The 21,108-nt window shown below is 48.6% G+C and overlaps 1 protein-coding gene across 1 annotated transcript in view; it reads right to left on the bottom strand.

Annotated features, from left to right (window-relative positions):
- Window positions 1-252: 252 nt before the first annotated feature.
- Window positions 253-21,108, bottom strand: part of POU2F3 (POU class 2 homeobox 3) — a 73,999-nt gene continuing 53,143 nt past the window's right edge. The window contains exons 3-12 of the mRNA XM_024255398.2: window positions 20,719-20,844; window positions 19,371-19,473; window positions 16,747-16,829; window positions 13,862-14,044; window positions 13,289-13,430; window positions 11,509-11,645; window positions 9,552-9,713; window positions 3,717-3,783; window positions 1,776-1,911; window positions 253-784 (exon numbers count right to left, since the gene is read on the bottom strand). Coding sequence (XP_024111166.2) covers window positions 745-784; window positions 1,776-1,911; window positions 3,717-3,783; window positions 9,552-9,713; window positions 11,509-11,645; window positions 13,289-13,430; window positions 13,862-14,044; window positions 16,747-16,829; window positions 19,371-19,473; window positions 20,719-20,844 — 1,179 coding nt within the window. The 3' untranslated portion in view covers window positions 253-744. The remainder of the gene's footprint in view (window positions 785-1,775; window positions 1,912-3,716; window positions 3,784-9,551; window positions 9,714-11,508; window positions 11,646-13,288; window positions 13,431-13,861; window positions 14,045-16,746; window positions 16,830-19,370; window positions 19,474-20,718; window positions 20,845-21,108) is intronic.

The following is a 21,108-nucleotide window of genomic DNA, read 5'->3' as shown; positions in this document are numbered from 1 at the left end:
AGGAAGGGAAAGAACAGGCACTCCTGAGCCCTAGGCAGACATGGACAGACAGAAGGGCACCAGTGGGCGGAGCACCATGCCCAGGGCACCCACCAAGGGCAGCTCTTTTACACCTTCTGCAAAAAGGAGGGGACCTGGAGGGCACAATAATGAATGGATTTGATGGTACAAAAGGGGGCGAGGTTAAAAAGAAAATGGGGTGAGATGAAGATTCCATCAGAAAACTTAGCTGTACAGAGAAAACATCAAGGCTTTGGTGGAGATATCAGATTCAAATCTTTTCACAGATTTTGGGATCAGTTCAGGGGTTGTGGCCAAGTTCAGAGTCAAAACTATTATCTCGCCTTCTGGTGTTTGGCACCCCAGCCAAATGGCTGTCCCCAGAAGCCCACAAATGAGTTGGAGAATAACAGCAAGAAGTCTTCTCTCTGAAAGACTATTGCCACAGTGAAGCTGGCTAAAATATTTGGAACTAGAAGGCAAGGGCATAGGCAAGGAAGGTGAAAACGGTAAGCTCCTAGGAGGGGCTGAATATTTCAAGAGGATTAGGAGTCTGCACTTGGTTCAATCACAGTTTGGATCTCCGGAGGCCCTTGCTCCTGAAGAAGACAAGAGTCTGGGTTCATTGATAGTGGAGATTTTCTTCCACTCTTCTGAAGGCAATCTGTCTGTATATAGAAGGCATGATTCCCTTCCTTCCAGGGGGAATACAGGGCCAGGTGGAGTAGGAGAAACTTTTTGGTCTCAGTGGAGGTAGGTGGGATGATTCCATCGGTACCAAGATCTGGAAGGAAGAAAGAAGTCAATCCTAAAACTAATAATGTGATGGCGTAAGATGGGAATGGGGAGTGGCTGCTAGCAGGTACAGGGGCTTTTGGGGGGAAGAGTAATAAAAACATACTGGAATTAGATAATGCTGATGGTTGCACAACCTTGTGAATATACTAAAAACCACTGAACTGTACACTTTAAAATGGTGAATTTTATGGTGTATGAATTATACCTCGAAACAATTTTTTAAAGCTGGTAATGTATATTATACGGTCCTCTTTCTCTCTCTCAGTAGGGGTAGGTGAGGAGCTCCAACGTTTCGGGCTATGCAACAATTGGCCAATAAGAGCTGGCTGCCTTGCTGAACTGCCTGGATTTGGACAGCTGGGTTCATCTTTTCTGACAAACTCAGGTCTGTAACCTACACATCTCTGTTTTGTTCTGAATCAGGGCAGAATCTCTCTTTTACAAGTCATCAGCTCTGAAAATACATTTTAGAGCAGATTCTTTGCTTCATGAACTGAAGCCCAGGAGGCTGCCTGCCCCACTGCATCCCAGTGGGAGTGGGAGACAGGAATTGGCACCACTTCCCTCTCTCCCTGTGTCAGCCATGCTTGAAGCCCAGGGTTTTCTTTGTGCCTAAGCTCTAGGCTCACATCAGAACCTCCTGAAAACTGGGTTCCTCGCATGAAGCCCAGCAAAGGACCTGGCTCTTTCCGTCATGAGTGTTTGGAAATTTCCACACTCAAAGTAAAGGATGGAAATTTTGGCTTTGTTGACATCAGCTCCTTGCCAGGATGGCTCACTGACTGAAGCTTCTTTTTAAAATCTCCACTCCCTAGGGATAAAGTCCAGTCTGGCTGTCACTCTGTCCTCTCTCTGCCACCCCATTCCTCTTTTCCAACCCTATCTATGATAAGCTTTATTTCCCAAGGAATAAGCTCAGCTTCTCACATGTCCCTTGGCCCTGCTGGGATGTCTCTGCACCCTCCCCTTCACCTTACCCTGAAGAGTTAAAACTGGAGGCGGAGTTCACTGCTGCTTTGGAGTTATTTTGAGATGCAGTGGGGCTGCTGGCATGGAGTCCTGAGCCAGGAGATGAAGGCCTGCTGTTGTTCCCAGGGGAACAGGATGACGTTACTGAGGATAAGGAGAGGCAAAAACAAGGGGAAAATAATGCTGCTGGATTCTGGGACATCGGCACATAGTCCCTCAGACACAAATTTCCTGGTGTATCCCCAAAGGGACCTCACCGTCTCCCTACCCACACCCATCTGACTACCTCCTGCTTCATTAGCATCAACTTCTGCCCACACCCAGAGGGGCTCTCGTCACAAATGCTTTCTGCAGCCCAGGCCGTGGAGAGTGGTGTGGCTGGTTCTGCAAGTCTAAGACTTGCCAAATCCAAGGACAGATGCCAAAATCATCCTACTGTAGGACACACCCTAGGCTGGGCACATGCAGCCCCAGACCAAGAGGCGGGAGGAGAAAAAGAACAAGAAGGAAGAGAGGAGGAAAGAAAGGCAAGTGCATAGGGGAGAAAGAGAACTTGAGGGCATGATGAAAGATTGCCAGCTGCTCTAGTCCTCCAGTCTCTACAAATAAAAGGTGCATGGTTTTCTAGAAACTAGAGTAATGAACCGAGCTGGGCATGGTGGCTCATGCCTGTAAGCCCAACACTTTTGGGAGGCCGAGGCAGGGGGCCGATTAAGCCCAGGAATTCAAGACCAACCTGGGCAACATGGCGAAACCCAGTCTCTACAAAAAATACAAAAATTAGCCAGGTGTAATGACATGCACCTGTAGTCTCGGCTACTCAGGAGGCTGAGGTGGGAGGATCACTTGAGCCTGGGAGGTCGAGGCTGCAGTGAGCCATGATTGTGTCACCACATTGCCTGGGCAACAGAGCAAGACCCTGTCTCAAAAAACAAAACAAAACAAAACAACAACAAAAAGAACAATGAACTGGGAGTGAGGGGACCTGAGCCCTGTCTTGGTCCCTGGCCATCCACGCAGCAGCTCTGTGGCCTGTGCTGATTTGTTTCACTTTCCTGAAACTCATTTTCATCCTCTGTGAAATGGCAGATTTGTATCTGGATTAACTCTTGTGTTTGTGTTTCCCAAACTGTGTTCTATGGATAGGGTGATATACATTTTACCCATCCAAACTAAGACCCTAAGACACTTTGAAAAGTGGAAGGGGCCAAGTGCGGTGGCTCATGCCTGTAATCCCAGCACTTTGGGAGGCCAAGGCGGGCAGATGACTTGAGGTCAGGAGTTCAAACCAGCCTGACCAACATGGAGAAACCCTGTCTCTACTAAAAATACAAAAAATTAGCCGAGCGTGGTGGCACACGCCTGTAATCCCAGTTACTCGGGAGGCTGAGGCAGGAGAATTGCTTGAACCTGGGAGGCAGAGGTTGTGGTGAGCTGAGATCGCGCCATTGCACTGCAGCCTGGTCAACAAGAGTGAAACTCTGTCTCAAAAAAAAAAAAAAAGAAAGAAAATGGAAGGAAGTGCTATTGATAATTATGTCAGGACATGAAGCAGACACTGGGACTGTCCTGGCCACCCTTGGGCATGTGATCATCCTGTCTAGTTCTTCGAAATAATTAGGTGCTTTTTGAGGAATAGAGTATTACTTTGGGAAGCCTTGCCTTCCTTGGGCCTTCCATACAGTTCATTTTGGAATGTTATGCACCTAAGTGCTTAGAAGTGCTGCAGTTAAAACAAAACAAAACAAAGAAATACGCTTGTTTAAACTGTGCTTACTCAGCATTTTCCAGACTTACTTGATCACAGAACCCTTTTTCCCCAACACAGATTTTAATATCCTTTGAAATGCATTTAGGGAAGCCTGACTTAGGTAGATACCTTTCAGTTCTAATATCCCATTTTTTAAAAGAATTCTGGTGTTATTCAGAAATCTCATTTTAAAGCTCACCTGTTCCAGGCATGGTACTGTGGACAGGAGGGACAGAGAGGGGGCCCAGAGATCCTGAGGGAGACACCTGAAAAACAACAGAAGCTTGTAAATGTCCATTTCTGCTCCCTTCTCCAACTTCAGATCATTCTCCAAAGACAGTAGGCCCCAGACTCTACAGAGACCAGGGCTTGGCTTCCTTGGTGATTTCCTAGCCTACATGCCATCCTCCTTTCTATGGGAAGGCCTCTGGACCACATACTGGCATCCAGAACCAGGTCCAGTCTGCTCCGGAAGTTCCCTGGTGTCGACACCAGGCCCCTCCAGCCCCTGACAATGTGTATTGCCTGGTAAGGTTTCTTCGACACTGCCAAGCCAAAGGCTGCCTTGCCTGAGAGCCCTGGAGGTGAGCAAGACAAGCCTCTTGGGCCCTGCTGTGGCAGATACTGCTGGTTGCCTGCCATTTTCTGGTCTCCATTCCTTTTTTCCTAAAAGAACCCTGCTTTTGCTGAGGACAGCAGGGTTGCTCAGCCCAGCAGCCTCTCGCGGGCTTTCCCACTCTGATGGATGAATGGAGCATGGACTCTCCAGAGGTAACTGGAGGCACTGAACTTTGGTCTCTGAAGCTTTTTATTTTGCCCTGGAGACCTCATAGCATCATCAGCTCTGAGATTAGAAAGGGACCTGGGATAACTTTGTTTACCCTCCCATGCAATTCAGGAACCTCTCTCTCACTGTTACTATTCTAGAACAACCTAGAACAAGATGTAATAGAAAGAATAGACTTTGGAGCCCAACAGGTCTGGGAGTAAGACAGCTCCACCACTATCTGTGTGACTTTGGGCAAGTTATCTAACCCTACTGAGATTTGGTTTTCTCATCTGTAAAATAGCAGCAATACTTCCATTATATATTTTAATTAAGTCATAATGAGATAATGTCTGTAAAGCTTCCAACCCAACAGCTGGCAAAAAGTGTCAGCTTGTTAAATGCTAGTTCTCTCCCTTTCTGGAAGAAGCAGCTGTCAACTGCTGTATATTTCTAGATGTTATTCAACTCTTCTTTGGAGCTAAAATCTGTGTATTTTCACTGCCCCTTATTCTTCTCATGCTAACAGGGGAAGCTCTGACCAGGTGTTTGCAAAGGCTATTGAAAGGTAGTTCTGCTCTCCCCAATTTGGAAGATCCCACCCAAACAGGATGCAGCATGTACTTGTTTCCTCATTAATCAGAAATGGTTTTCCTGTTTTCATTTACTTTTCCTTATACAATGAGCCTCCTCAGTAGGCTGGGGGCCTGTGAAGGGTGGAGACGGGCACAGGTTGGGAGGGGTGGCAGAGTGGTAAGAGATGTTACCAATAATCTCCCTACCTCTTCTCCTCCTGCCTCCCTGCTGTCACACCCAAGACATGTGTTGTTGTTGTTGTTGGTTTGAGATGGAATCTCGCTCTGTCACCCAGGCTGGAGTACAATGGCACGATCACGGTTCACTGCAACCTCTGCCTCCTGAGTTCAAGCGATTCTTCTGTCTCAATCTCCCAAGTAGCTGGGATTACAGGCACCCGCCACCATGCCCAGCTAACTTTTGTATTTTTAGTAGAGACAGGGTTTTGCCATGTTGGCCAGGCTGGTCTCGAACTCCTAACCTCAGGTGATCCACCCACCTTGGCCTCCCAAATAGCTGGGATTACAGGTGTGAGCCACCATGCCTGGCTTTGTTGTTGTTTTTAAATAAGTGATAATGTATTTGGTCATTGCGGCCAGACTGTTTCCTTCTGGAGACAGGCTAGGCATATGCGAACAGACATATACATGGTTCCCCCTTTTTTATTTTCTAGATATATTGTAGCATTCTGCCCACACTGATCTGCACCATTTTGCCTTTCTACCCGCTAATCATTTTATTCCAGAAGCAGAAGAAACTATGTCCTAGTCCCAAGGGACTGTCTCAATGCGACCCAAAGATAGGATCAGAAAATTTTCTCTCTCCTTTTCCTTCATGATATCACAAGTGTTAGTGTAACTATTTATTTAATGTCCTTCATAGCCATTAGGCTGTAGACTTCATGAGGGCAGGGTAACGCCTGTGTGGTTCACTGCTGCACCCCCAGTGCTTTCTACAGTGCCTGGAACGTTGCAGGTGCTCAGTAAATATGTGTTGAATGAAAGCTGATGAGGAATGGGGCCCCTGCATGGCTCCTCTAGGCCTCCTCCATTTCTCATCATGTTGATGTCCTGGGTTGGCATTGAACCAAAGGGAAAATCTACTACTTCCCATCTGCTCTAAACAAAGCCCAATCTTTAAAGATTCCAAAGTTCCTATGACATGACCCAAGTTTCTTAACAAGGCCTACGATTCCCGACATAATCCAGCCCCTGCCTACCATTCCAGCCTCCTCATTCACACCCTCACTCCCTGGTTTCCAGCCTGTTCTGGCCTTCTGTGCTTCTTTCCTCCTACCCCACCCCACCACCAACCTTAGAACCTTTGTACATGCTATTTCCTCTACCTAGAATATTATTCCCTGCCCTCACTCCTCCCTGCCCCCCCAACTCAGACACTTTCCTGTTAATATCAACGGTGACATTCATTCTTCTGGTGTCAGTTTAAACATCATTCCTCAGAGAAGCTCCTGATACCCTGGACTAGGTTAGGCACCTCAAATACCTGTACCTCTTCTCTGAAGCCTTCGTCACAAATAGCATTTGTTTAGTATCTGTTTTCCTGCTACACTGTAAGCAGGGGTCACGTGTGCGGTTCACCACTGGAGCCCCAGTACCAAACATATAGTAGGTGCTCAGTGAATGCTTAAGGAAGAAATAATGAAAGAATATCATGTTGCCGCCAACTTAACATGTTCAATGATCTCTCAGAGAGTTTAGGGTACTTCAGCATCCATGGCCCATTATGATCCCACACTCATCAGCCCCTCTAATTTTAATCCTGAACCCTTTGCTCCAGCCAGACTGAAATGCTTGTGATTTCCCAAATGCATCATGTTGTTTTATAATTCCATGCCTTCAGGCTGGGTGCGGTGGCTCATGCCTGTAATCCTAGCACTTTGGGAAGCCAAGGTGGGCAGATCACCTGCAGTCAGGAGTTCGAGACCAGCCTGGCCAACATGGTGAAACCCCATCTCTACTAAACATACAAAATTAGCCAGGTGTGATGGTGGGTGCCTGTAATCCCAGCTACTCAGGAGGCTGAGGCAGGAGAATTACTCGAACCCAGGAGGTGGAGGTTGCAGTGAGCCTAGATCGCACCATTGCACTCCAGCCTGGGCAAAAAGAGCAAAACTCTGTCTTAAAAAAAATATAAATAAATAAAAAATTTAAAAAATTCCATGCCTTCTCATAGGCTGTTCATTCTGCCTTGTGCACTACTCTTGCTAATTACTAATCTGTTCTCCAAACAAATTAGATATTCACCCTCCCGGGCCCCATTCTGATGTGGGTGTCTTTCCTCTTGGTTCCCATGGCAGTCCTATGGGGCTCATTCCTGCCAACACTCCTCACATCTACGTGGTTGTAGTTTCTTGTCTTTTCTGGTCCCTCCTTCTCAGTTTCTTCCCTGATCCTCTTCCTTTGCCCGTCTCGCAAAAGCTGGTTGGCATGGCCTTTGCTCTTTGCTTCCTCTACATAAACTCCATAGGCGAGTTCCTCCTCACCCAGGATTTCACCCACCACCTGCACACTTGTGACTCCCTAGTCCATGTCTCCATCCCAGCCTTCCAGTCTCACCTCCAGACCCATAATCTCAAGTGCCCGAGGACATTCCCACATGGGTATCCTGCAGGCCTCCCTGTACATCATGATGACATAAGAACTGAAATCATCACTTCTTCCCACTCCCAAGCCATCTCCTCCTGCTTTTCTTGTTCCGTAAATGGCCATACCGTCTACCCAGTTAGCCCAGCCTGAATGCCAAGAGTCATCGCAGAGGATTCCCTTTTCTTCATCTCTCTCCCTGCCCCCATCCAACTTTCCATTCATTAACCAAGACCTAATGATTTCTTGAATCCCTCCCACCCTCTCATTCCTACCTTGTGGGGTTGCTTTGCCCTCAGTCTTTCTCTACTGGATACCTGCAGTCCCATCCTAACTGGCCTCCCTGCAACCCATCTTGGGCCTTTCAAGCCATCCTTTATCCTGCAGTCAGAGCGATCATTCAAAAAAGAGAAAATGATCATGCCAATATCCTATGAAAATCCTTCAGTGATTCCCCCAAACCTTCAGTTCCTTAGCATTGTGTACAATCCCTGCACAGTCTGGCCCCTGCTGGTCTGTCCAGCCTCATCTTTCAACACTCCTCCTCATGGAACCACTTGCAGCTCTGTGAGCATGCCACACTCTCCCTGCCCCATTCCACAGCCCTCGTACTTTCCCCTGGGAGAGCTCCACCCACATTTATTTGCCTCTCATTCCTCTTCGTCCTTTAGACTCAGCTCAGGTATTAATTATCTCCTCGGGGAAGCCTGTCCTAACCACCAGCTCCCAAGGTTGGTTAGCTGCTGCTCCTAACTTCTCTGGGAGAAACGATCATGCTGTTTTCCATTTGTTTATTTACCTGCTCCTCTGCTAGGCAGTGAGGTCCTCTGGCACAGGGAACAAACAATATTTATCTTTGTATCCCCAGCACTTGGCACAATATATAGAAGGTAGTCGGTAGCTGGTTGGTGAAAGAATCAACGATGGTGTAGTTTTTGGGAAACAGCTGTGTCCCACCCTGACAAGGCTGCATTTCACCCATCTTACAGTGCTGAAAGACTGAAGGGCAACATCATTCTCCCCAACTCCCTTAACCTTCAACCATCACCATCCCCAGAGAAGAACCTTCCCACCCCCACCCTCCAGATACCATTTCTCCCTGCATGGAGAAGGTATTTCCTGCCCCCTAAACTTCATTGTCTGCCTAGAACTTCAAATTATTCCCAGCCCTGGCTTCTCCCTTGAACTCCAGAGTCACAGATATAACTCCTTCATACTTACTCTTGGATGCCTTGTAGGTATGTTCAACTTAATATGACCAGCCCCAAATTCTTAGTTTTTTTCCTCAAACTTGCTCTTCCTGCAGTTTTCATCATCTCAAAAAAATGGCAGTGCTTTCCAACGCATTGCTCAGGCCAAAACCCTTTCAGTCATCTTTGCTTCCTTTCTTGTATTCCGTATCTGAGCACATCATGCTGCTCCACCATCAAAGTCTAGCCAGAATGCAACCACTCCTCCTCACCTCCATGGCTACCACCCTGGGCCAAGCCTCCATCACACAGCCTGACCATTGTCATTCTCCTAGCTGGTCTCCTGCTTCCACACAGATTATTCCCCACATAGCAGCCTGTGTCAACCAGCTCAGCTTTCTCTGGCTAGAGCTCTCCAATGGCTTCTCATTTTACCCAAACTGAAAGCCAGGGGCCTTTCAATGGCCTCCAAGATCTTGGGCGCTCTGCTTCCTGTTTCTTCTCTGACTTCCTCTCCTACTTCTGGTCCCCTTTCTCGTTCTGTCCCCAGCCACACTGGTTGTCTTGTTGTTTCTTAAGCATACTGGCTCTTTTCACTTGCTAGGCCCTCTGCCTAGAACATTCGTTCCCCCAGATATCCATGTATTTCATTCCCTGACAGCTCTAGGTATCTGTTCACACACCCTTATCAGGGAGGTCCTCTCTGACCTCTCTATTGAAAGAGTATCTCCCTGCTATCCCGTTCTATTCCCTCGCCCTTCTTTATAATATATTCTAGACAGTATCTCTTTGCTTATTTATTTACTGGATGCTCCCCTCTTCCCTGAAGCCACCACCTTCCCCTCCAAGCATCATGTCCCTCCAGTGCTTGGCAGACAGCTTGGTTCCTGGCCACTCACCAGCCGGGAGTTGTAGACAGGTGGTTTGATGGGTGTGGCCACAGGGCAGTTGATTCGCTTCTCCTTTTGGCGTCGGTTGCAGAACCAGACCCTCACCACCTCCTTCTCCATGGACAACTGCTCTGCAATCATGGAGATCTCCTCTGAGCTGGGTTTTGGGTTCTATAGGGACCGAAAGGACAGAGTATGGTCAAGAGAAGGGAATCAGGGGCAGGGAAAAGAGGTCCCAAAGAAACAGGATACAACTATACATGGATCAAAAGCTTTAGAGTCAGACCTAGGAGGAAATACTGGCTTTTTCACTTACTATGTGTCCTTACAAAACTTTCTTAACCTTTCTGAGCCTGTCTTATCATCTATGAAATAAGAATAATCATGCCCACCACATAGGATTATTGTGAGAATTAAATGAGAAAATGTGTGTAAACTGTCAAGCACAGAGCCTGATACAAAGTAGGGTCTCCATAGATGTAGGCTGTCTTTCCTTCATTCATGAGTTCGGAGGAGAGGAGTCCATGGATGAGTTATGTGGGGCAGGTAGAGTCCCCAGAGCTGCTGCTCCCTTCTGTGTTCTTCCTTATTACCTGATGTCCTTCTCCCCTGTCATTTCTTTTTTGTTGTTGTTGTTGTTTTTTGAGACGGAGTCTCACTCTGTTGCCTAGGCTGGAGTGCAGTGGCGCGATCTCCGCTCACTGCAACCTCCGCCTTCCAGGTTCAAGCAATTCTCTCTGCTTCAGTCTCCTGAGTAACTGGGATTACAGGCATACATCACCACGCCCAGCTAATTTTTGTACTTTAAGTAGAAATGGGGTTTCACCATTTTGGGCAGGCTGGTCTTGAACTCCTGACCTCAGGTGATCCACCTGCCTCAGCCTCCCAAAGTGCTGGGATTACAGGCATGAGTCACCATGCCTGGCCTGCCTTGTCATTTCTTCCTGTCCTCCTGCCTCAAAGCAGGAAATGAGAAAGCTAAAACATGTGGACCCATCAGGACTGTGGCATAGCAATACATGCTACACGGGTGCTACCCCCTTGTTCTGATCCCTCACACCTGGTCTTTAGCCCTGGCCACTTTCCCCCACTCCTACACCCTTCCTTAACCTTGCCACTCTAGGAAGCCTAAAAAGAAGGAAAAGCCAGTTCCTGTCATTCTGCTAGCTGGATATGGGCACCAAATCTTTGAGCCAAATGTGCGAGGAATCTGCCGGAGGGGCAGCAGTCCTGGAGGCCTGGGGCCTTTGGAGACGCATGGTACCCATGGCGGCTCTGGAGGCTGGGATCTGAGGGAGCCTGGCTAGAAGCTGGCTAGGCCACATCTGTTTCTCCCTCTTCTCTTCCCCAGCCCGCATGGGGTTCACAGCTTCCACATACTGGCTCAAAAATATGCTTTTGCTACAAGTTCCAAAAAATGTAGGTGTATAACATGATCACAAGTATTTAAATGTGCATAGAAAAGAAGGAGTAGAAGGAAATGAGGTCAGATGGCATTTGGCGATGGGCGTTTTTTTCTTTCTACTTCCCTGTACTTTCCAAATTGTTTACAATAAGCATTTATTACATTTATAATTTGAAAAATACAAAATGTACTGCATAGAAAATAGAGAACTTATATACAATCCCCTGGCTTTGCTCCCTTTACCTCAACTGGATACGGAGCTACACTGGGTTCTGGGACCCTATAGCCCGTTCTTTAAATCTCCCAGTGAGAGAAACAAAGGGCCCTAAATAGATGTCAGGGCAAGAAGGGTCAGTGGAAGAGGAGGTTCCTGGAACCTGAGATGGAGGGCAGCTTTGCACTCCAATACCTGGGTGCCTGGAGTGGGACAGTGTGTTTTCTGATTGTGTCCCAGAGCAGGTGTGAGGTGCGGAGGGGCTGGTGCCGAGGGCCCTGTGCCGTGTCTGCTCTCCCTACCTGTGTGAGGTAGCCCACCCATGCCCACCCGAAGGTGCTGCTCACATCTTGAAACCTCTTCTCCAGAGTCAGGCGGATGTTGGTCTCGATGCTGGTCCGTTTCTTTCTCTTCCTACCAAATACTTCACTGAGGCTGGGGTAGGAGCTGGGCGTGCTCACTGAGGGGTCTGACGGAGAGGACTCTGCGGGGACACGAAGGAGCAGAGGAAGCTCAGAGAAGGGGATGAGTGGCTGGTGCCTTCATGGATTTCAGGTCCAACAACCCTTCCCGATGGGCTCTGCAGTGGCATTTTCAGGAACAATCCCCTCCCCCAGCAGGGAGCCCAGAACAGATCAAGAATCCTATTTCTTCTCATTGCTCAGGGCAAAGGCCCTCCATGGCCCTCCACTGCCCTCCATAGCCCTCTGTGTCCCCCACAGCAGTGTCTCCAGTGTTTGGGGTCACAGCTGAGGAATGCTTATGCATCGGTGACACATGTGGGTGTAAGGGGGCACTGGCAGGGCTCCTACGAGTAACGCTCATGAGGTTGTTTACAGATATGCCTGGATGTGAATACTGAGCGAAATGTGAAATGAGATTTGCAGCCAAAAGCAATGGCACTTGGTGACAGACTGTCGGTGTTGGAGGCATTTTCCCGCCAGTGCAAGTGTTTGAGCTAAGGCTGTAGGGGCCATAGGAAGGATATCCCTGAGGAAGGATTGAGGCATCTGATGGAGACTAGAAATGGTCACAGGGCCCTTCCCCAGAGATTCGAAGACCTTCGGATCATTTCACTCATTTCAGTGCTTCCATAAAGGCTGTCTAAGGGACAGCCTGTAGGGGGAGCTTCCTGCCTCCTCCCATGTTCCGTGGGAATAACAGCCCTGGCTGGCTGCCCCACCCTTTCCTCCCTCTCCAGTGTAACCACGAATCCATGTGAATCTACTGAATAGAGCCCAGCCCTGGAGACTGGCTCACTCCCTCTCTCTGCCTAGGCCGGTGGTTCTCAACCGGGGGGGACTCTGCATCACCACCACTCCCCCTGGGACATTTGGCAATGTCTGGAGAGATTCTTGGCTGTTTCAACTGGGGGTGGATGCTACTGGCAACTAGTGGGTAGGGACCAAGGATGCTCAAAACATCCCGCAATGCATAGGCCAGTCCCTGGCAACAAGAATGACCTGGCCCAGGATGTCTGTAGTGTCAAGGTTGAGAAGCCCCATCCTATATGCTAGCCCCTGCCGCCAAATGTGTGGTCCCTTGGCTTACACCCTTGATCTCCTGGGATGCCTCCTGGCCACCATGCCTCACTGAGTCCTCCTGAAAACCCCACTCCTGCTGTCAGGCTTTCCTGACCAGCCTGGGTTGCAGTAAGTCCCTGTCTGCTGAAAATCTACTCAAGAACTAGCCAGGGAAAGACCCCGTGTCATGCCTGTGGTCTCCCCCTCCCAGTGAAACCCTAGAGGCTCCACTGCCCTATCTCCCTGACCTAGACTTATTCCAGACAGAAATCTGCGTAAGTGGATCTGCTCTGCAGATCCAGACTCTGTCGCTGGCAAGCTGTCCTAAGGTCTACGCTGGGTGGGATGGGGTAGGAATGGAATGGGGACAAATCCTGATGGACACAGACCTAAATCCACATCCTTCTGAGGGCTTCTCAGTAGTCGAGCTGACACTTTCATCTACACTTGCCTGTGTCCTGTGTCTTGTTTCTCCATCGGCTCCAGTCTCAGGAGAAGAAAGGGGTGTTAGGTATCAACTCCCAAAAGCCCCAACACGACAAGTCACTGGCCCTTCCCTGCAGAGCCCTCTAGGGCCCCTGGCATCCGTGTTTGCGAGGCCTACCTGCATCATTCAGCCACTTCTCCAGCAGGGGCTTGAGCTTGCACATGTTCTTGAAGCTCAGGTTGAGGGCCTCAAATCGTGAGATGGTGGTCTGGCTGAAGTCGTTGCCATACAGCTTTCCCATCGCCAGCCCCACATCTCCCTAAGCGTGGGGACCGAGGGGGAGGAACATGAGAGGCAGCCTCCTCCTCTTGTTTGCCCACATCCTGCATGGTCCTAGCATCGATCACACAGCCAGCCTGAACCTTTGAGTGCTCACCCATGCTCGGCTCCTTTCCAAGTCTCTTCCCTCTAAGGTGAAGAATCAGTTTCTTTCTCTCCTTAGACTCTCAGTGGACCACGCCCATGTGCTCAGGAGAGCCAGCCCCTTTTCCACCTCTCATTCTCCTCCACCAGCAACGTCCTCAGTTTCCCTACCAATGGCAACTGCGCCCTATTCTCAGAGAACTCAGAGACATGATGAGGAGACCCCAAACACATCGAGCCTCTGGTCGCTCTTGAAACCTGCACTTGGGAAGCCCAGTCTCCAGCCGCTCGGCTCAACTTCTTCTATCTTTTCCCCTAAAACCAAACCTGTGTGAAGCCCAGCTTAATGCGCCTCTGCTTGAAGGTCTTGGCAAACTTCTCCAGCTCCTCGAGGTCACTGGGCTCATCAGCCCCTCCAGAGCTGGGTAGATGCTTGGGCACTGGGAGATGCTGGGATGCTTCCAGGTGGGGTTCTAAAGAGGATCCTGGCAGCCCAGGGCGCCCAACTGCCTGATAGGAAACACGCCAAGCAGATCCACCACAAAGATCAATAAATAACATTTTCTGATTTTTTTTTTTTTTTTTTTTTTTTTTTACTAATAGGCCCACTTAGAGGATGACAGATCCCTGGATACACCCTGGGTACATTTGAGTCCTATTTTTTTCCAGCGGCATGGAAGTGGAAATTAAAGTTTCTATGAATGTATAGCAAATAACTGGAATATCTGGGTAGACACATCAGGAGTGCAGGATAGGGAGGTGGCCTGAGTTTAGCCTGTGACTCACTTTTTGAGTCTTAGCAGGTTACCTCCTCCTTTCAGTTTTCTACCATAAAAGGAGCTAGCAGGGTTGTTTACAAAGATTCCAAAAACAAATCACATAACTGTACAAAGAAAAGGTTGCTTGCTTTGTTTTTTTTTTTTTTTTTTTTTTCCCCATAAAGCAGGTAACTGAGGTGTTGAACAGGGATTAACTGAAGATAACAGGAGACATCCATCCAATAACTCATGGCCTTCATAGAACTTTTCTAAAATGTCAAACTCTTGGGCCTCATTTTACTTTCTAAACCACCATTTTCTTTCATGAAAGTGTTTTGTTTTTAATCAAAGGTATTTTAATCAGTACCTTTATAAAATGCACCTTGATCACATTTGGGTTGTTAGGAGATATTCTTTCTTTCTCTCTTTTTCTTCTTCTTCTTCTTCTTTTTTTTTTTTTTTTTTTTTTTTTTTTTTTTTTTTTTTTTTTTGAGACAGGATCTCACTCTGTCAACCCAGGCTAGAGTGTAGTGGCACAATCACTGCTCACTGCAGCCTCAAACTCCTGGTCTTAAGCCATTCTCCTGCCTCAGCCTCCTGAACAGCTGGGGCTACAGGCGTGTGCCACCACGCCTGGCTAACTTTTGTTTTTTTAGAGACAGGGCTTCACCATGTTGCCCAAGCTGGTCTCAAACTCCTGGGCTCAAGTGATCTACCTGCCTTGGCCTCCCAAAGTGCTGGGACTACAAGCATGAGCCACTGTGCCCAACCAAATATTATTTCTTGAGCTTATTTGCATAGGAAAATGTACCCTTAAACCTAGAACCATGTTGTGCCTATTTGGGGTCAGGAATGAATCCAATCTTAAAGACATCTATCATTCCACAAGGATAAAGTAGAACCTGAGCCTAGGGGTCCAGGCACTGTGGCCAGCTCAAAGGGCTAAATCCACCTCTTCTCTCCTTTTTGATTTACTTTTTGTAGGCTAGGGTTAACATTACTTCTCCTCTGGGATATTTGGGTTTACCATTCAGATAGGCATCCTTATGATGAAGAAGGTAAAAGGACCCCTAGAGAGAAGTTTAGGAGTCTTTCCTCCAGTGAAGGGTCTTTTAGTCTGAAACCACCATGAATTTGGTCCTAGTTTGCAGGGAGGGGATGTATGAGGAGAGTGTGGCATAGACCAGACCCTCAGGACAAAGCCCCAGTCCTCTTTGAACCTTCCTTTTCATTAAATCATTTGTTCTTTCATTTGACAAAGACTTATGGGGCTCTCTGCTACACCGTCTCCCTCCTCCTTTCATCTCCAATCCACTGGCAAACTGCACTGATTCAACTTCCCAAAGCATCCCCTCAATCATCCCCTCTTCTTATTGCCACAACTCTAAGCCAATCCTTTATGACCCCTCCCCTGGATGATCTTCATAATCTTCTATGTGGTCTCTCTGCTACCAGTCTCTCCATGCCAAAATATGATAAGAGATGAGAGTTGATCTTCAATATTCTAAGATCTCTTCCAGCTGTAAGCCCATGACTATGAGATTCTGGAGAGGGCAGCCAGGAGGAGGTGGAAGAGCAGCTTATGATGCCGGTGTCCCCATTTCAACCACTAGATGGCGAGCTTCCCCTCCAGGTACTTTCAGTGGCCTCAGCCCTCTCTGAAGGCAGGGCTCTTGGTGAGCCATGGGGATCTTAGCACAGAGATCTTTGTAGTCATTCCCAACCATTCTGCCCAACCATCTGTGGGGAGCCATCTCATGCAGCTGTGCAGGTTATTAACTGTACAGGGGCACCAAGATCAGGGGAGGAATGGCAGCTAAGATACAGCTCATGCTGCTGTCGCCAATCTGTGCACCTTGGCACGAGACTGCACCTGGCCAGAAGAAGAGGTGCCTTTTTCCTAGTTGGAAAAAAGGTGCTGTGTGGAACCATGGCAGCTCTGCAAACAACCACTCTCCCAGACCTCAGCCCACTGGCCTATATACGTGCCCACTGCAGGAGGCAATCTGGAATAGTGGCCCAGAGGTGAAAGACACTGGCTTTGTGGTCTCGGACATCAGGTCTGTGGTATTCTAATCTCCCTCTTGGGGCTTGAGAGCACCTAGGTAGAGTTTGTGGCCACCTTGGTATGCCTGAGAAGTTAGCTGAGCCTGGCTCTCAGAGGAGCAATGCTGGGGTCTGTGCAGGGCTGGAGTTCAGTGCCCAGAGCATGAAGGAGGCTGGCCTGGGAGCTGGAATCTCTGGGTTCTAACTGTGGCCCCACCAGTGACACTTGGTAAATTGTCCCCCTCTTGCTGTAGCTTGGATTTCCCCTGTGCCAATGGATAGTTCCCTGCTATCCCCTCTCCCCAGAGGGGTTAGTGCCCTGTTAAAGGGGTAGGGGGAAACCAGTGAGTTAAACTCAGTGAGAGCTGAGACATTCCTAGAGGAAACAGGAAGAATGGGGTTGTTTACCTGGGATGCCAGTCCCGGCCCAGTCTGTGGGAGGAGGAGACTGCTTTGTTGCTGTGGAAAGGGGAGGAGATTTGGCTGCAGACCTGGGTGAAAGGGGAGGGACAAAGGAACAGACAAATAAAATCCAGGCTATTTGAAAGACATGTGCTACAACTTTGGCACCACGATCACTGTCCCCACCCCCTGCCACCTGATCATGTCCCTCCACCCACCTCAAGTCCCATGGAGAGGCCCTCCTAGCACTGCCAGGCATTGCCACATACAGGTGGAGGCAAATCAGATACAGGGATAAACAGACATGTAAACAGCAGTCCCCAAACCAGTCCTTCCACCTGCCCGCCTGTCTGGAGAGGCGCAGAGGCTAAGGAGGGTCAAGAGGATCTACTCTGGGATCTGATTACCAGAGCTGAAGAAACCCAGGAAGGGAAGGGATGCAGGGTGGCTGCTGAGAATTCAAGCTAGGGCTGAGGATTTTGGCTTTCCCTGCAGGAGAAGTAGCTGGGTTACGGCTACAGAGGCCCAATCAAATCTGCGAGGATGCCAGACCAAGCAGATGCGACCATACAGCTCTAAAGGGCAGTGGGCCTTAGCCAGAGGCATATGGCTGACCAGGACATTTTATACTTGGGAGGGGGAGCTGAGAGAGGAGGGAAAGTCCAGGGCCAAGCCTCTGGAAACTCCCTTGGGCAGTATGTATTACACCTGCTTCTCCATCCTCCCCAGGAAAACTGTACATAAGGGACTCTGCCTGCACTCTCCCAGCAGGAGTGGGGCCATCAAACCACCAAAGCAGACAATGGGGTTGGTCACCCCAATCGCTTGTCACTCAACAGCACCTTGGGGTCTCTGTTTTCCCTAGGCTGTTCTGGGTCACAATGTACAGCATCTGCTGATGTTGAACCTTTATGCTCTTCAGTCTCAAAAAGTCAGGGCTTCATTGTTCATTATTAAAATACATAGTCAAGAAAGCTCTTATAAGGAATCCTGAACTGGGAGTTGAGAGGCTTGGGTACTAATGGCAATTCTGACATGGCAGTTGAAATGGATACAGCCTTTTCACATGCATTATTTCGAGTGACTCTCAATAATCTCATGAGGCAGAGCCTTGCTATTATCCCATTTTTCAGAAGAGGAAATGGAAGCTCAGAGAGGTTAGGTAACTTTCCCCAAAACACACAGTTAGTAAGTGACCTTTTAAAGAAACCGATAAATTTTTCTGACTCCAAATTTGGAAGTGTCTTTCCACCACTACATCATACACTGACCTAGGTGGTTATAAGCCTGGGCCGTTTTCATGTCACTCTCCAGTCTTCTGAAAACAAATTAAACTGTTACCTTCCCTTTTCCATTCCAGGAGTATGATGTTTATTTTTTAACCAAAATAAACACTTAAAAATTCAAATAGGGTCTCATTCATCACCATAATATTCTGAGGTACCTTGGAAACTAAAGATAGTGACTGTCATTTGTGCAGGTGCTAAGGGCGGAAGGCAGAGTTGCATTTTGTTTGGATTCTGGATTTCCAAAGCCTCTACTTGGGATTTGTGCAACAGGAGAGAGTTTATACTTCCTCCATTACTTTTTTTTTTTTTTTTTTTTTCCAGAGACAGAGTCTTGCTCTGTCGCCCAGCCTGGAGGACAGTGGTGCAATCTTGGCTCACTGCAACCTCTGCCTCCCAGGTTCCGGTGATTTTCTTGCCTAAACCTCAGGCATGCACCACCACACTGGCTAATTTTTGTATTATTAGTGGAGACAGAGTTTTACCATGTTGGCCAGGCTGGTCTTGAACTTCTGGCCTCAAGTGATCCGCCCACCTTGGCCTCCCAAAGTGCTGGGATTACAGGCATGAGCCACCGAGCCTGGCCAATCCTCCATCACTTTTGACCCTAGTTGGTGGAGATGGGAGTGGGACAGGCAGAACAGTGTGATGACCAAGAGTATGGGTCTCAGCTAAACGGTTCTAGAACTTCCCAGTAGGTCACCAGAGGCATAATAGAACTACATACTGTACAAGGTTATTTTGAGGAATGTCAGAAAAATTACTCAGAAGAGCTCCTGGCACATCATGCTCAAGAAATGTTAGCTATTTATTAATAGTTCAATCTATTTGCTCTTGGCCAGGGAGAAGTTCTCTGCGAGTAACTTCCCTGCCAAAGAAAACCTGAACACCCTTTCTACAACCTGTGGGTGGCACTGCTGCTCTCTCCAAATAGAATCACAGCCAGGCTTCCAGGAAGCAAGTCTGAATCTGTGTCCAGGAGAGATTTCCAAGGAATTGGGACTTGTCTGTACTGCATTTCCCAGGGCGCTTCCCCTCCCTTGTACAGCATAGCTCTGCTCCACGCCTGCACCTTCCATCTCCACTCACCACGAAATTGAGGAGGTGGGCCAGACCACCCAACAGGAGGCGGGGAAGGGGAAGCAGAGAAGGAGACTAAGCCTGGAGGAGCATTGCCAGGGTCCCTTCCTCAGACCCTGGGGTGGATAAGTAGGTCTTAATAGCAGATGGGTGACTGACTGACGCATGCTCTCCAGTTAGGCCCCCTCACCCAGCAAAAAGCAGCAGCAGCAGCAGCAGCACTTGACTGGACTTGGTCTATGTGGAAACCCCCAGGGTTCTTACCTTGCTGCCCAGGCTGGGTCTGAGATAGCAGGAACTGGGATACAGACTGTAAGTGGCCGGGAACCAGCACAAGCTGCTGGAGCGGATGGAGGGAAGCCATGTCCTACACACGGAAAGATACACATACACCACGGCATTTACAAGCTGGGGACATCAGCCCCATCTGCCTGCCACACATCTGTCCCAGGCGTCTCCAGACTCGGAGACTTTGCAGGCTGACCTTGCTTTATGCCACTGTGTATCCCCAGTGTCTAGCAAATAGTAGCTACTCCATTAACGCTAGTATTGTTACAGCTTCTGCCCTCAGCCTAGGAGTCCTTACTACATATTGTTACTTAACCCTTGCCTCCTGAGTTAATTTTTGTATGTGTCAGTCCTGTCTCCCAACTAGACTGTAAAATGCCCTGAAGGCAAACCTGGGTATGACCCATCTCTCAAAGTTTATCCTAGAGATAACATGCAATCCCCAACTGTCCAATTCTTTTTTAATCTCATGCCACTTGATTATGCTAAAAGCCATGCCTTGGCTGTTTCCTGGGCCCGAATCTTTCCTAGAGGGTGTCAGGGTGGGAGTTGGGGGGTGGAGCAAGCTACTCATTCTTAACAAAACCAATTTAGTTAAACAAAAAGTCCAGGGTTTCTCCTACCAGCCCAGGACATAGGACTAATAATTCCAATGCTTGGGGGATCGGGGAGTCCTCTGCAATGGAGACCCCAGAGCTCTGTGCCCCATGGGGTTGAGCTTAGGTTTGTGCACATAGAGAAGACCTGAGAAGCCTTGCTGAATGGAAGGTGAAGGGACAGATGCATATTCTTATGTGTTTCCAGAAAGGGGTGGCTCTTTCTCCCCCGGGTGATCCCTGCTGAGAAGAGGTCTCATCACGTGAACGCCCTCCCGGACCTTGGCTCTTACTATCTCAGACGCCTCTTTCTTCCCCCACCAGAACTCCATTCTAGTTTGGCTCTAACATAAAACCTTAGGGGAGGCAGAGTGGGCCCAATGGGGACAGAAACATTCTCCAACTGCAGCAGCAGCTGTCAACTTAGGATTCCCCTGAACATGGCTGGCAGACACCAGCAGCTCAGCTGTTAGGTCCTTGGCTTTGGCAAGCCTGGCTCCTTTTTGTCCCTGAGAAGTAGAGGCCTCCCTCTTCACATCTCTAGCTAGGCTTCACCTGTAAGAGGACTGTTTTAGAACCCCACTCGCAGCCTCCAGATCTCTTTCCCACATTGCCTGCAGGGGGTTCTTTAGACTGATATGGATTCACAGAGTACCAAGCATGCAAGTCGAGCATTTCACAGAGGGATTGAGTTAAACACACTGGCCCACTGTGAAAATCAGGGTTACCTGACATGGGCTGGCATTTACCCCAGACATTTGGTTTCCGGACATCATGGCAGGTCCTTGACTCAGGTGGCATGGCCGATGGGAGAGGGTCTGCTGCAGGGAGTCACTGAGATCTTCGGTTTTAATCTGCAAGTGGAAGCAAGAGGAGAGTGTCAGTGCTGGATCCCATCAGGCAGTCAGAGATGGAAATGGCAGGAAGATCCAGGCAGGAAAGGAGTGACCAGCCTAGAGAGGAGAGAGCTAGCCCAGGGCCTACTGGGCTGCAGCTTACTTTTCCTGCCTGTGTGCGCCCTTCCAGCCAGGGCAGCTGGGCAGAGGCCTGTGTGAGTGACCCTGAAATGACAAAAATGATAGTGTAGTGACTTTCAAAAATAGGGCTCAATGTAGGAA

This window comes from Pongo abelii, chromosome 9, assembly GCF_028885655.2.
Source record: "Pongo abelii isolate AG06213 chromosome 9, NHGRI_mPonAbe1-v2.0_pri, whole genome shotgun sequence".
Lineage (NCBI taxonomy): Eukaryota > Metazoa > Chordata > Mammalia > Primates > Hominidae > Pongo > Pongo abelii.
This window is presented reverse-complemented; position numbering and strand designations above follow the sequence as displayed.